The 15,620-nt window shown below is 40.4% G+C and overlaps 1 protein-coding gene across 1 annotated transcript in view; it reads left to right on the top strand.

Moving 5' to 3' along the window:
• Positions 1–5,535: 5,535 nt before the first annotated feature.
• The window catches only part of LAMA3 (laminin subunit alpha 3), a gene marked incomplete at its 3' end in the record, with an annotated part of 133,459 nt that continues 123,374 nt past the window's right edge, over positions 5,536–15,620 (top strand). Inside the window, exon 1 of the mRNA XM_083357591.1 lies at positions 5,536–7,149. Within this exon, the coding sequence (XP_083213717.1) occupies positions 6,847–7,149 (303 nt within the window). The 5' untranslated portion in view covers positions 5,536–6,846. The remainder of the gene's footprint in view (positions 7,150–15,620) is intronic.

Consider the following 15,620-nt stretch of genomic DNA (forward strand, 5'->3'; position numbering starts at 1 on the left):
GTTTAAAGGAAACTTGGCTTGAAGCTGGACTTAGATAAGACTCTGTTGTTCCTGGAAACTTTCACTTTTGCAGACTGCAGCTGGGAAAAGGGAAAAAATACCTCTTGGGCTGCTTATCTGTTTTGGGAACCCTATTGGACTATAAAGACTACATACAAAAACAAAATGGGTGTTTCATACCTAGCCTCAAATGATAGAAAACTATCTTTAACACTTGTCTCCAAAGACTCCAGCTTGATGTACCAACAAGAAAATGTTAATGGATCTCAGAAAGAAATTGTATGTTGAAATAAATCCAAGAGACAATTGTTTTATTTCATGATGACACTAAAAATAACACAAGTGGGATAAAAGAACAATTTTCTAACTTAAACTTACAAATCCAGACAATGACTACAAAGAAGGAACTAGTAACCCAGAACACAGAACAAAAATTAGAAGAAACGGTTCCAAAGATGGAGGACATAAAGGAAGGAAGTAGCAGACAGATACAGACAAATGAAAAATCAGATGTAGTGATAACACTGGAAATGGAAAAGATATCTTACTTGTTAAGATCCCAAAACACATTTGAGGATAATGAAGAAAAGCTGATTGAACAGATGATAAAACTATTAGGAGAAATGTTGAATATTGACAAACAAGAAATTAAAAAAAACTGAAGGAGAAGGATGGAGGCTGTTTAATGAATATAAATGGGTTGAGCGTTCTTCCAAAAATACTTCAATCAAATTCTCTTCCTCATTCCAAATAATATATACAAAAACAGAGGAAGAATTACTTGATGGTTCAAATGCACTGACTTGGAAAGTTAATTGGCAAAGGAAGAAAGCTAGAGTAAGACTGAATAAAATAGAGGTTTTGACCTATTAGATGGGATATTAAACAGTTAAAATGTGGTTAAGAAAATAGATAACTATTAGAAATAGAAGTATTATTACAGTATAATTAGAAGGATAGGATTTGTAACTAGAATATTATACTTTGTTATGAGATGGGAAATATGAAAATTCTAAAAGGATTTGAATAAGAGAAGCTTATGAGAAAATTATAAACATTAGAGAACATTGAACATTGATGGGAAATTAAAATTTTAAAAAGCAGGAAAAACAGGATATTGATTGAACAAATGGATTTTAAGTGCAAATGCAATTGAGATATGTTCTGGCTAGAAAAAATATTATAAACAGACACTATTGATATTATGTATAATACCAGAAAAATGTGATGAAGATGTCTATATTTAATTGTATATGTATTAACAGTAACAAGAATTGTATTTGGCCAGTGCGGAAAAATACATACCACTGGAAGAAGAGAGGATCAAGGAAGCACTGGATGGTGTAGTATTGGAAGTAGACTGAGAAAGTTAGTATGTACCACTGAATTACCAATGGACCCAGACAACACATTGTTTTTTAAGTACTCATGATTGTAAAATTAGAAAATTAATAAAATATTTATAAAAAAATAAGTCTTAGTGCTATTGCTATTGCTACTCTGGCCAAGTTTCAGTTGCCTTTCTGTTCTCATCCTCCCTCTTCACAAATTCACTTAGGTGTATAGCTCCCTTTTCATATTGTTGTGCCCAATTTTTTGTTTTCATCAGAACAAAATTATCTCATCACAACTATCAAGGAATATTTCCATAGATATCTTCTTGTCTATTCATGTGAGCAACAACTGTATTCCATAATTAAGCCACAGGACTGAAGTCACATATTTTTCCTATTTCCTCTTTCTCTTACTCTACTTGTAGCAATGATGGAATCCTGCAGACTAGAGGCAGGTAACAAGGCAGATCTTAGAGCAGGAAGCAAAAGCAAGAGGGTGGAAAGTTGCAGACTGATTACAAAGGGGAGACGAGAGAGGCAATGGGAATATACATGTGCACTTAAAATTAGGTGAGTATGATATCTCAGACACCGCCCATTGCTGACATAGAGTTTCCTTTAAAGCAGGGGTATCAAACTCAATTTCATTGAGGGCTTCATCAGCATTGCGGTTGCCCTCAGGGGGCTGGGTTGGTATGGCCTGGGTGGGCATGGCCTACTGGGTGGGTGTGGCTAGAGTGCGTATGGCCTACTGTGTGGGCATGGCCAGCTCTACATTGTTCGCATGAAGGGTGCCTATGGGAGCCTGGGCAGGAGTGGGACAGATCTGAGGGTCTCTGGCAGAAGGAGGGTCTCTGGGCCAGGGCCAAGGCAGTGGGGGCCATTCCCTCACTGTTTCCAGGATGGCTTTGCGGGCCACATGAAACCACTTCGCAGGCTGGATCCGGCCCCCGGGCCTTGTGTTTGACATGTCTGCTTTAAAGAAATGCAGCACTGAAAAATGTCTATATTCAGAAAAGGAATTTATAGTTGGAACTTGGATTGATAAGGTTCACTATGCTGCCTGATTAATGCTGTTAAATATCTGAATAAAGAAAACATATTCATGTTTGCACAGTAACTAGATCTCTCCCAATCTGGATAATATAAGAGATGTTATCTGTGCATAAATAATGTTCCTCATCTATTCCTCATCTATTCCTCATCTATTCTTTGACTTACAGTGAGCCACTGGCACATATAAAGATCTATTTCACTATTGGCGCATTTTTGTGTTTCAGATTTTCTTGAACAGAAACATGCACAACTCAGCATCAGATGTTTTAAGTTGATCTTTTAAATACAGTGGCAAAAAACATTTGTCATCACTTTCCTCAGCTAAAAAGTTAGGAGAAACACTGGCAGTATTGTATTTTATTAAAAACAGGATATGAAACAAAAAAGATTTAACATTACTATACTGTATATTAGTCATGATACGGTAGAAGCTGGCAATCTGTCATTTAAAACAAGCACACTGGAGTTGCTGATGTCCATTATTCTCTATCAATACCTGTTGACATAAAATGTAATATGTAGATTTGGCAAGATCAGTAGATTACACAAGTCAGTTGTAATCTTTCTATACTAAGATACTTATTCCTTCAGTTCTAAAGTCTGCTTCTGCTCTGTGCAAGATTTTCAATCTATTTTGATTATGCTTTTGTAGAATGAAAATGTTTATTTTCTTTATGTTGGTCTGGGTAAAACTCTAATTACATAGTAGGGAAAAAGTATAATGTACTGTGTGTGCTTAATTTTTTCCAAATAATAAGCCAAATATTGAAATGCTGTATACAAAGATGACTCCTTTCTCTTGCCTACTTTGCTTTCCTGGATTAAAATAGCATGTACAACTTTCTTGTATGTTTTAGATTAGAAACCAGCTCTTAAAGCTTTGTCAGGACAATTAGTCAAAAGGTTCTCCTTGCCACATTCACAAAATACTTCAGCATAACTTAATTTAAGGGCCCTAATGGAGCATTATGTGACTATGCAAAGATGGATAGCAGGGTTTTGGCTTCTAGCCTTCTGACTGAATTCCGTCCCAGATTAAACCAGGGGGAGAGGCATTGCTGATGGGTCAATTGTCCAAACCCTGGTATACCCGGCTTCCCCAAATAAAGGTGTTCCACCAGGAATTTGGCTGAAAGCAAAAATAAAACCTCAGAGCCTTCCATTTGTGCATGTTGGCAATTCCAAAACATCTGCAGCTATTTAAAAATAACCCTGGGGAAGAAAGTCAGGAAATTTAGCCCAAGCTGGTTGGAAAAACCAAGAATCAAAATCACAGATAAAATAAAAATATGCTATAGTGTTTATGCTACTAAATGTCATTATGTTATATATGGTTATGAACAACTACAGATCAGGAACTGAGACTATTGTTTAGTAAAAACAGAATAACTGAAAAGGTAGGCCAAGTTTGTTATCTACCTGAAGTGTCCTGTTTTAGGGGTGTCTATTCAGGTTGCAAGCTGTTTGTAATAGGAACATGTTATTTTTGGCTTTTGATGTGCTCACCTTGCAAAAAGAGAGAGAGAGAGAAGTGCATAAGAAAAGTCACATATCGACCTTCATAAGAATACTTTCATTGTGTTTAGTACAGCCTTGAACAGGACTGCATTATGATAGTCTTCTTGTTATGGCCCATCAAGTCAATCCTGACTCCTGGTGGCTAGAGGAACAAGTCCATGCAGTTTTCTTGGCAACGTTTTCAGAAGTGGCTTGCCAGGACTTTCTTCCTAGGGCTCTGAGAGAATGAGTGGCTCCCAGTATAATAATCCAAAATTCCTTTCCTTAATGTATCATTTAATATCAGGGCATTGCAGTAAGTTATACATGTACACTTTTAAAGATTAAGAACAGTTTCGAAAAATGGAGTTGGTGTTTCAGCCATATTAAGAGGAGAGAGAGAAAATTTTAACTCCTAGCAGCAATTCCAGCAATGATGAGGGATATTGTAGTTCAGCAATGAATGAAGGGTCTATATTTTATTCCTGTGAAGTACTGCTAAAAATACTGCTAAAATACAGACAGCATTCTCCAAAGCAGAAGATTAAACTCATACAACTATCGGTATTTACTTGGTAAATTACTTTGTGTTGTGGTGGTCATGTGTCATACAGTTTTCCTATTACAAGATAATTTGAACTCATAGGGGAGGAATAAGCCAACTTGGCATGCATTACTGAAGCCTGGCTGACACCAGAGGGGGGAGTTTCTCTCTTGGAAATGTGTCCAGCTGGGTTTAGGGTCTGCAACCAGCCAAGGCCTTAGGGCAGAGGAGGGGGCCTAGTGGCTGTCATCCAGGAATCTTTTTTTGCTTTTCAGGCATCATGCTCCACAGGTTTCTGGGTGTGAGGCCCTGTTGGTCTCACAGGATCAGTTGGAAATGTTGCTGCTGCTGCTGTACCAGCCTCTGTGCTGCCTTCCTGCCTGAACTGCTGGAGGCCATCTCAGGATTGGCAGGGGAGTTCCCCTAGTAGTTTGTGGTCCAGACTTCAATCTGGTTTGGCCTCGTACGCAGCTCAGGAGTTCATGGCCACCATGGTGGCCATGGGCCTACACCAGGTCATCCAAGGTCCAAATCAGGACAGTGGTCACACTCCGAATATGACTGTATTGTTGGCAGCCGGATCTGGTGGGGGATCTGTCATTATCCCCTCTAGCATGGTCAGACCATGCCCTGGTGGCTGTAAGAATCTCCAGTGCTGCTTCCTCCTGCAAAGAGAGAAGACTTATTTGAATTATTCGTCCTTGGTGACTACACCCACTTAGGCTAGGAAATGTTCTGGGGCAGGGGTGTCAAACTCAATTTCATTGAGGGCCGCATCAGCATTGTGGTTGCCCTCGAGTCGCCGGGTGGGCGTGGCCAGGGTGGGCGTGGCCTACTGGGTGGGCGTGGCTAGAGTGCGTATGGCCTACTGGGTGGGCATGGCCAGCTCTACATCGTTCGCATCAAGGGTGCCAATGGGGGCCTGGGCAGGAGTGGGACAAATCTGAGGGTCTCTGGCAGAAGGAGGGTCTCTGGGCCAGGGCCAAGACAGCGGGGGCCGTTCCCTCACTGTTTCCAGGATGGCTTTGCGGGCCACATGAAACCACTTCGCGGGCCGGATCTGGCCCCCGGGCCTTGTGTTTGACATGTCTGTTCTGGGGGCTCTGCAGCACTAGCCTGTGGAGGCTTTGGCCACAACCTGAAAGCAGCCAAGGCCCTGGAGAGAATCACACCCATGTGCCCTCTTCTGGCCCATCACTCCCAAAACTCTCTATGGTTTGTGGAGAAGCTGAAGATGCTGGAAAGAGCCAAAAGATGCCTAGAGCACTGCTGGAGGAAAACTTAAGAACACATCTGATTGGACACGGGTCAGAGCCATTGTTAAGCTCTACATCATGGCAGTAAGAGCAACAAAATGTCACTATTTCTTGGGTCTTATTGCATCCCTAGAGTGTCGCCTGCATCCCTATTCAAGATCACCTGGTCTCTCATTGGGAAGAAGGGCTCAGATGGAGAGGAATTTATCAAATACCCGACAGATAAAATCAGTTGAAAATCAGTTATAATAAACCATTGGCACTTATGCTGCTGTAACCTTGAATGCTGAAGTAGCTGCTCCAGAGGAAATGTCTTAATTTCCATATAGTGAATGAAAGATGATCCTGACACCCTCCAAAAATTAGTTTAATGATTTGTGGAAGTCAGTTTTTTTTTTAAAGAGAGAAAAAAAAGATGGAACTGAGTTGAAAATCCAAGATGAAGCCTGTTCATATAGCTTAAGTGAGGTAAATGTGCAGTTGTGAATTGTTTGAAGTTAGCTCCTGTGGGAATGCTGAACATGGTGTTCCCAACCTCAAAGTCTCTGCAAGGCAATCAAGTGGTGGAAAGTATGGGTCGTCTTAAGAAATTTTCTCGCGTTTTTAACGCCAGCCTCGGCCCCTAAACCCACAAGCACCCTGTAATGGACATTTAATCAAAGGCAAATTCCACGAAGTTCAGTTGCGCCGAGAGAAACGCGGAGGGTACAGGATCGCAGCCCTGAGCGAAGCCTTAATCTGATCCGATCTGCAGCCAGCCAAGAGCGACGCGTTTCCTCAGTCCTCGCCTGACTTAACGCCGGACTGGCGCTCCCGGCTAACCGAAGCAAGCGCCGGGTTGTTCTTAGAGCTGCAGGTGTTTTTCTCCGCCGAGATCGTTCAGGGGGTCACCACACCGCCTTCGCCTCCTTGGGGCCCACGGAGTCCGATCTCCTCCTCTCCCTGTGGCGCTGGGCGGCGTTTTTCCTCGCGATCCCGCGAAAAGTGGCAGCGGAGCAGCAGGAGGTGTCTCCTCCTCCTCCTCCTCCCCCGCTTTCTTTTCGGTGCCCTCCGAGCTAATCGGAGCACAAAGGGGCACCGGAGGGGCGGAGGCAGGCCGTCCCTCTCGGCTCATTAATCCCGCGGACGGCGTAAACAAATCCAGTGAAGGGGCGCGAAGATGGCGAGGAGCCGGGTGGCGGCCCCTCTCTTGACTTCTGGAGCGCCGCCGGGCGCAGCCTTGGCCGGCTTGGTCTTGGCGCTCTGGTCCTGCTGCCAGCCCGCGGGCTCTCTCGCGGCTTCTGCCCTGGGCGCCGGGGAGCGGGCGCTTAGTCTCCACCCGCCTTACTTCAACCTGGCGGAGATAACCCGCATTTGGGCAACTGCCACCTGCGGGCAGGACGAGAGCGGGAGGCCCCGCCTAGAGCTCTTCTGCAAGCTGGTGGGGGGACCCGCTGCGTCCCCCGACGGACAAACCATCCAGGTGAGAGAAATGACCGTGGGTGGGGGAGGGGCGAGTGGTGGTGGTGGTGGTGGTGATGGTGGTGGGGTAGAGAGATTGGGAGGAAGAAGAACGGAAAGAGCAGCAGCACTCCTAAAACTTCGAAATTGGATTAGTTACTTCTCTTGGGATAGTAACCATCACGGTTGCAATCCTGTATTCTTGGGGCTGAGGTCTCTGAATCTCAGACTTTTTTCCCCCCTGGATGGGCATGCATAAAATCGCCTATGAATAATAGCTGTCTTCATCAAGACAAGGTGATATAGAACCTCTCTTTCTTCCCCTAATACCAGTGGCACTGATCCAGTGTGATCATGTATGTGTATAGTTCAAATATACATCAGCTTTGGTGGAGCAGTGGGCTAGTGCCTCCTTAAGTAACACCAGCTGCCTGCAATTAGTGCAGGTTCGAGTCCCACCAGGCTCAAGGTTGACTCAGCCTTCCATCCTTCCGAGGTAGGTAAAATGAGGACCCAGATTGTTGGGGGCAATTAAGCTGACTTTGTAATAATGCCGCTTGGGGTGTGTGTGAAAGCCCTAATAAGCAGGCATATACATAAAATGAAGGCTACTGCTAAGCTTGTAAGCTGCCCTGAGTCTTCAGAGAAGGGCGGGATATAAATAGAATTAAAATAAATAAATAAATAAATAAACAGGAAGCTCTGTGTGCTGTGACTGAGTTATCACTAGCTTTAATTTCTAATACTTATATAGTGAATTAGGTAGAGAGCTTCCTCATCAGAAGTTTATGTAAAAAAAAAAACACCAAAACACTTGTGCCAATTGAGCTTCTATGTCTGGGGGTGGGAAAATCCAGACAACCCTACATGCTGAAAGGTATTTCGTCTAATTTAACTCCTGTATCTCCAGTCTAAATCATTTTATTCTACTCATTGTTGAAGCATAGTTTGGTGTTTCTATGGGTTAAAGACTTCTGTAATTAGATGTTTCATTCTAATGACTAATACTTCTGATTAATAGTACAAGAGCAAAGAAGTTAGGAGTGAGCAAAAGGACACAATGAGATCTATTCTGACATATCTGCAATGTTTATTTTTTTTATTTTATTACATTTATATACCGCCCTTTCCCTGAGGATGTGTTAATAAGGGTCTTCAACTCACAGTTGTTTTAAGAACATCCATTTTTAAGCTTGCTTCAAAGTATTACAATCTCTGTCCTGTCAATATTCAGAGATACATTGGTATTTGTAGATAGAAGTTATCTCAGTTAGTTGAGCTCATAGGTTAATTGGTTCCTCTCTTTGGTTCTAGCGCAGAGGTCTCCAACCTTTTGAGCACCAGGGACCAGTTCTGGGGAGAGAGGTTTTCCTGCGGACCAGAGGGTGCATAGTTTTGTGTGCTGCCTGCATCTCGTGGACGGGGCTTTGCTTGTTTGTGTGACCCAGTTGCTGGCAGCCCGGTACTGGTCCACAGACCGGGGGTTGGGGACCCCTGTTCTAGCTGGTTAATTTTGAGATGATAACAATACTTAAAAGCAACATAGATCCTGCAGTACAAGCAACATTGCATATCATAGATTATTCAAAATTGCTAAGCACATTGATTTGTGCTTTAGATTGTAAGCCGCCCTGAGTCTTCGGAGAAGGGCAGGATATAAATGGGATTTAAAAAAATAATAATTCCAAATAGGCTTCAAACTCAGCTTGGGGTTGAGCTCTGGTAGATTTATACCAGGAATGGATGAGAAAAATGTATGCCTGCTAATGCTTGTATACTTTTCAATAGCTTTTGGTACCATCCTTCCAATTATCCCTCTTATCTGATTTACTTTTAAAAGGCACTGAATTATGTATACTAGGTGAATTTTACTTCATGCCTATTGTATATGGAGTGTTACAAAGTTTCAATGTATTCTCCCATACGTAATTGTTTTGGGAAAATTCTGCAAAATCAGTAGGCAAGACTCAGAGACTTGCATTTAGACTCACTCCCGCAGAGTCCCTGACACACAATTTAATACTGCAACCCAATTATGTATCTCCAAACAGGTTCTGTATTTGGAGATGGTACAGGCAGAAGCCATGAACCTGAGAAAGTGGCAAGGGATGTCCCTCATTATTGGTCTTTCCAGTCTTTCTGACTATGCCAAACTGTTGTAAGAAAAATATTCAGTTAAATTAGAAGCCAAAGTGACAGGAGGTAATTGAAACAAGGTATTCTTTATTGGTATGTATAACAACACTGATCATGGTCTCCTTGCTAAAAGGAACACAAATAAACCCCAAATAATGCAAATCTACCAGTTATATACTTTTGATTTGCTACATAGCAATGATAAAGAAAACATTGTCAATCATACTGTGACCTATATAACTGGAATGTGTCTGATAATACTTAGGAAATGACTTTATTGAGATAACATTACATTCCTCTAAAGGGACTGACTTGGATGCTACCCTTGTACTCTAACGGCATTTATTGTGCCCACATACTAAGTCCTTTCCCACCATGAAAAAAAGACAGCAGTGTGATTTTAGTTCTCTTTCTGTCTTCCAGAGTTGCCATTCCAGCTGCCTGTGTTTTATTCATGCAAAATATATGTTTTATGCATGCTTAAGGCATGAAAGGTTTTATTGCACTGGGTTTGTTAGCTGTAATGATATCCTATATTGATAGTTAGATGTTGTAATGTTTTAATTGATGGGATTTGCTAATTTAAGAATATTTTTAGTACTCTGGCTCTAACTAACCCAAAGGAAACTAAAACACTCATAGTACTAATCCCAGCCAGTTGCATACATGAGCCACAACTCCCAATAAAATAAGATCCAGGGCCCAGCAGAAGCTAATCTTTTTCAGTCACCTTCTAAATGTCAAGAAGGAAGAGAGCATCTTTACCTGGGAAAGCAAACTATTCCACACACTGAGGCAGCAAGCCACGTTACATGAGCCTCACCCCTGTGTACCGCTATACTGTACTTCTATTGTGAACTTATCTTTTGAACTTTTCATAGATTTTTGCCCGTAAATGTGGCCAAGAAAAGTTAAAATAAATGAAAGCTCAAAGGGTCTTCAGTGCAGGTTATGGATTATGAATGCAGAGCTAGGATACCATCCTTGCTCTGATTAACAAGTCTACTGTGTAGATGGGATGCTAAACTACATCTCTCAAAAAGGAAAATAACTGAGCATTGTTATGGGCAGAGTTTTAAAATCTGTAATAGTTGCTGGTCTGCCTTCCCTTGGAGCTTACCTTCCATGGAAGAAGATTCCATTTGCCAGTGAATGAATATGTGATTAAACTGTTTACAAATTCTTGCTTTGTTTCATCTCTGCCTCCCTTTTCTAATGATCATCATTGTGGCTGTTTCTAGTAAAAATGATTAAAACCAGATTTTTGAAATGAGTGTCCTTCTTTGATGCTTAGATTTTTTTTCATGTTCAAATACTTTGTTCATCAAATGCTGCCCAGTATAAAGAAGGCAAGTCAGTGTTCCCAAACTAGATGCCCTGCTGACATGTTTAGCTACATTTCTCATTATTCCTAGCATGTCAACTTATCATTATGGCTAACATACAGGAGAGGAAATCCAATAGTTTGAGAAAGCATTTGGCTGAGAAAGATTGTCCTGTACTGCATAATCATCTTCCTTATTAAAGAAAACATGTGCATTCTTTCAGTCTTAACTCCTGGTTTCCTTTTGTGTATGATAAAGCAATGCTACCTCACAATCTACTCAGTTAGCTGCCGGGCCGAAGGGGTTTAAACAAATGGGCCTCTTTTTAACCAACACAGAAACTTATGTTAGCCAACTCAGGGCGGCTACTGCTAAGCTTGTAAACCGCCCTGAGTCTTCGGAGAAGGGCGGGATATAAATGGAATTAAAATAAATAAAATAAACATAAAAGTACTACTTGAGAAGTTTCTTGCTCAAAGCTCCTAGGCCAATGTGATAACCAAAGCAGTGTCTCTGGACAACAACATTGTGGCATTACCAGCCTCTTTTTATTATAGTGAAAAGAAGAATCCACCAACAACTTTTCAGGGTTGGGTTAAAGAAAATAAATTCCCTTCAGGTGTTTTGGCAGCAACTTGTAGGATCTTGTCTGTCAGGAGTCAGAAGAAGAATAAAATCCAACACAAGTGATCCACTATTACACAACATCAGTTCTGCGTATGCACTGAAAATAGCTTAAGGTGTTTGTCTTGAAAATTAGCTACTAGTCCCCTTCTAAATCAACCAATTGTTTGTCATGTGTGTATTTGAGCCTCATGCATTTTAGCTGAGTTCTGTAAAATGTATATGAATATATTTGTGTGTCTCTGCATGAAGACACACAAAAAAGATTCAGTTCTTCTTTTTCTTGTAATATCTATTGGATATGATACGCTAGAAAATACTTGTATGGACAATAGGATGTTTGAGAAAGTAATAGTATCCTGAAGGGTACATTTAGAGTTACAGATTTACCATATATAATAGTACAGTTGCATTTTTATACTCAGAATCCTGGAATAAGCGCCTTTACGTTCAAGAAAATTTACTTATGAATGGACAGCCTGATAGTAGCACTGTCCAAGGAAGTGTCCATGAGAAGCAGGGTACCTAAGCCTAATATTTTATGGGCTTCTTGAAAATACTTTCAGAGCATACAGTGGTTCTGTATCCCTGCTCTGTGAATACTAACCTGGTTTTTCAAAAATGTTTTAAAAACATTTGCAAATTTAGTCACTTTAAAATAATCCATGTTAGATTTCCCAAAAGACAACTAGACTTTCTTTGTTTTTCCTTTAAGATGTTTTGCTTCTTATCTAAGAAACTTTTTCAGTTCTGAAAACTGAGAACTGAGAATTTAAAAAGCTTTTTGGATGAAAAGTGAAATGTCTTCAAGGAAAAACAAAGAAAGTCCAGTTGGCTTTTCAAAAAGCACCTTTGGAACAACCATGACCTGGATGACTGAGAATTTCCATAAATCCATGTTAGACTTTCCCAATCTGGGGAAACTGCACTAAGACTACATCTCCCAGAATTCTTATCTACCTTGGCCAATTATCTTAGAAGTTGTTGTCCATATCGTTTGGATGGCATCAGGTTGGTCAAGAGTGATCTAACCAAAGGAAAAAATACAGGTGCTTCTTTGCCAATTTATGAAATGAAAGGTCTGGGGTTTATTCAAATTAATGTAGCCATAGACTTGACCAACATTAGAACAAAAAAGAATAGAGTTTTCCTTATTTAATATTTGCCTTGGAGATTTTGGGTAAGAGGTCAGATATGATTTGTGCCATGTCCAAGATCTTAGTAGGACTTTTGGCAGATCTATCCTGGCACAAGAAAACATGCCATTCTGCTTGCATATTTGATTTAATGGGAAGCTATCAAAGTCCTTCTCTGCAGTTTTAACAACGCCTCATTGAGACACATAGCAAGAATACTTCTGTAGTTTACCTCTTACTGTGGTTCAAGAGGGCTTCTACATTCTTTCAAAAGATTGGGAAATCAGCACAGCAATGCATATATTGTCATACTGTTTCAACTTGAATTACTAGAATTATTTTCACATAAAATTGGGTACCATGCATAAATACCTTAAACTAAAGGTTTAAGTGAACATATCCACATGCATACAGATATAGCCAGGGGAAAGGGACAGATGGGGAAAATAGCACAATCCAGATAATCAGAAAGCTAAGATAGACAACATACAGAATTGGAGATTTATCTGAAAATTGTTTATTTTATTACTTATTTGTTCAATTTATCTGTTACACACCAATCTGCATAGGCTCTATGAAGTTTACAGATGATGACGACGACAATAATAATAATAATAATAATAATAATAATAATAATAATAATAATAATAATAATAATAATAGGAAGGGACCTTGGAGGTCTTCTAGTCCAACCCCCTGCTCAGCCAGGAAACCCTAACCATTTCAGAGAAAAGGTTGTCCAGTCTCTTCTTAAAAACTTCCAGTGATGAAGCACCTACAACTTCTGGAGGCAAGCTATTCCACTGGATATTGTCCTCAGTGTTAAGAAATTTCTCCTTAGTTCTATGTTGCTTCTCTCTTTTATTAGTTTCCATCCATTGCTTCTTGTCCTGCCTTAAGTATAGCTTGATAAGATGTTCTTTTTCTAAGAGTTTTTCCAAAGTGATTGCTGACAATGCTATGTGTCTACAAGGTAACACTGTATAAACACCCAGGATCCTGGGTAATATTTAATTGTTCTCTTAATTCAACTTTAGCCAGTGGCATCGTATCTGCATTGATATTTAATTATGCATTCTTAGAACTTTCATGTATACATGATTTCTGGGAATAATCCATAATTTATGGAACTCCACAGGAATTAAATGAGACTAAACATGTGTCTAGTTGTGAAGTTCTTCTGGGTTGAGGCAGTTATAATGGGTGATTTTATCATGTTCCAACAAAGCAACATATATGGGAGCAAAAAGGGAGAACTATATATCCAAAACATTTGCACATTGCAAGTAAAATGTAATTCCTGGCTTCCATCATTATCTTTATATAGATATTGATAAAAATAATGAAAAAACTTTACCCTGCCTAAGGTGAGAGAACCATTCCTGGCTAGAATAGGCAATTTTTAATTAGCTCTCCAGTATCCCCATAACATTTTCCTTGCAAATCTTCATGGTAGACGTTTGGCATCTCCTCAGTTTCTAATGAGTTTCATAGGATAAAGCAGAGAGGCAATTTAAGATAATGCTTAAATGAATTCAGATAGTATTTTTATAGTAGGCGTTTTTTCTATGAATTAATATTGAAGATCATGATCCAGCAATGATCAGGATAATCCGCTTTCCCTCACCTATACAGGTAGCTTCCGTTCACTCATCCCATTCAGATGCTTTCCGAAAATACAAAATTTCAATATACTTGTTAATTTCAATAGAATAAATACTTCAGGTTATTCATGTGACCTGAAAGTGTTGTTTTTAAATGTCCACTTTTTGCCTTTCTATGAGATTTTTGGGACCTTGTCCCTTGAATTTGCCCTTTGGCCTAGAGATTTCTCATCACTGCTTTAAAAGGGCATGCATATATTGTATTGACCTATGTGACTTACAGAATTATTAGTGCTTTACTTTTGGAGTTTCTAATGGTTTCATTTAGGCAGATCTTTTTTCTAATACACCCTGCATAATGTCAATCAAATACAAACGATGCAGGTAGTCCTTGACATATGACTACAACTGGGACTAGAGTCTCCATCACTTAAGTGAGTCACACCCAATTTTAAGACCTTTTTTTTTTTGCTACGTTCATTAAGTGAATCACTCAAATTTTGATCACTTGTCTAACTTGAAGTGCAAGGACCAGTTAACAAAAATAACAGAATAACAAAGTTGGAAGGAACCTTGGAGGTCTTCTAGTCCAACCCCCTGCTCAAGTAGGAGAACCTGTACTATTCAAGACAAGTTTCCAGTTGCCCTTTGGGTGAGATTCAAGGTGCTGGTGATGACCTATAAAGCCCTAAATGGCGAGGGTCCGGGATATTTGAGGGAACACCTGCTGCCAGCATCAAGTTCCCTTCGTCCAGTGCGCTCCCACAGGGAGGGTCTCCTCAGGGTGCCGCCGGTTAAAGACTGCTGGTGGGTAACACCCAGGGGTAGGGCCTTCTCAGTGGGTGCGCCTGCCCTGTGGAACCAGCTGCCTGCGGAGCTTAGGACTGCCCCCAACCTCCATTCATTCCGCCAGGACCTGAAGACCTGGCTCTTCGAGCTCTCTGGCCCAGGCTGAGAATATTTTTAATTTTAATTTTAACTGGGTTTTAATTTTCTCAGGGTTCTATTTAATCTCTTTTAATTTGTTTTAACGTTTGTATTGACTGTTTTTTAAATGCCCTGTAAACCGCCCTGAGTCCTTCGGGAAATGGCGGTATATAAATCTAAATAAATAAATAAATAAATAAGTGGCTGTCCAGTCTTTTCTTAAAAACCTCAAGTGATGAAACACGTACAACTTCTGGAGGCAAGCTGTTCCACTGGGTAATTATCTTTAATGTTAGGAAGTTTCTTCTTAGTTCCAGGTTGCTTCTCTCCTTGTTTAGTTTCCATTCATTGTTTCTTGTCTGGTCTTCTGGTGCTTTGGAAAATAGGTTGTTACTCCAATCTGTGCAATGTTAGGAGGTGAAGCACTGTGAAGGCTTTTAGATTAACTGGACCTTTCCTTTTGCTTCTGTTCATTGTTCCTCATTTAGTATGGTGCTGATGGAGTTTAGCAATCAGTTAGACTCAGTGGTGGGATTCAGCCAGTTCACACCACTTCGGCAGAACCGGTAACTAATTTTTTGTTGCCCAGGCCCAGAATGGACTTCCAGAAGTGGCATCCACACAGAGAACCGGTTGTTTATATATTTGAATCCCACCACTGGTTAGACTCAATTAGTGAGTATCTGAAAGCTTTCTAGTTGTTTTAATATTAATTTTCTTACTTAGAGGCTCAAGTTAGCG

The sequence above is a fragment of the Vipera ursinii genome (assembly GCF_947247035.1).
Source record: "Vipera ursinii genome assembly, chromosome: 3".
NCBI classification, from domain to species: Eukaryota; Metazoa; Chordata; class Lepidosauria; order Squamata; family Viperidae; genus Vipera; species Vipera ursinii.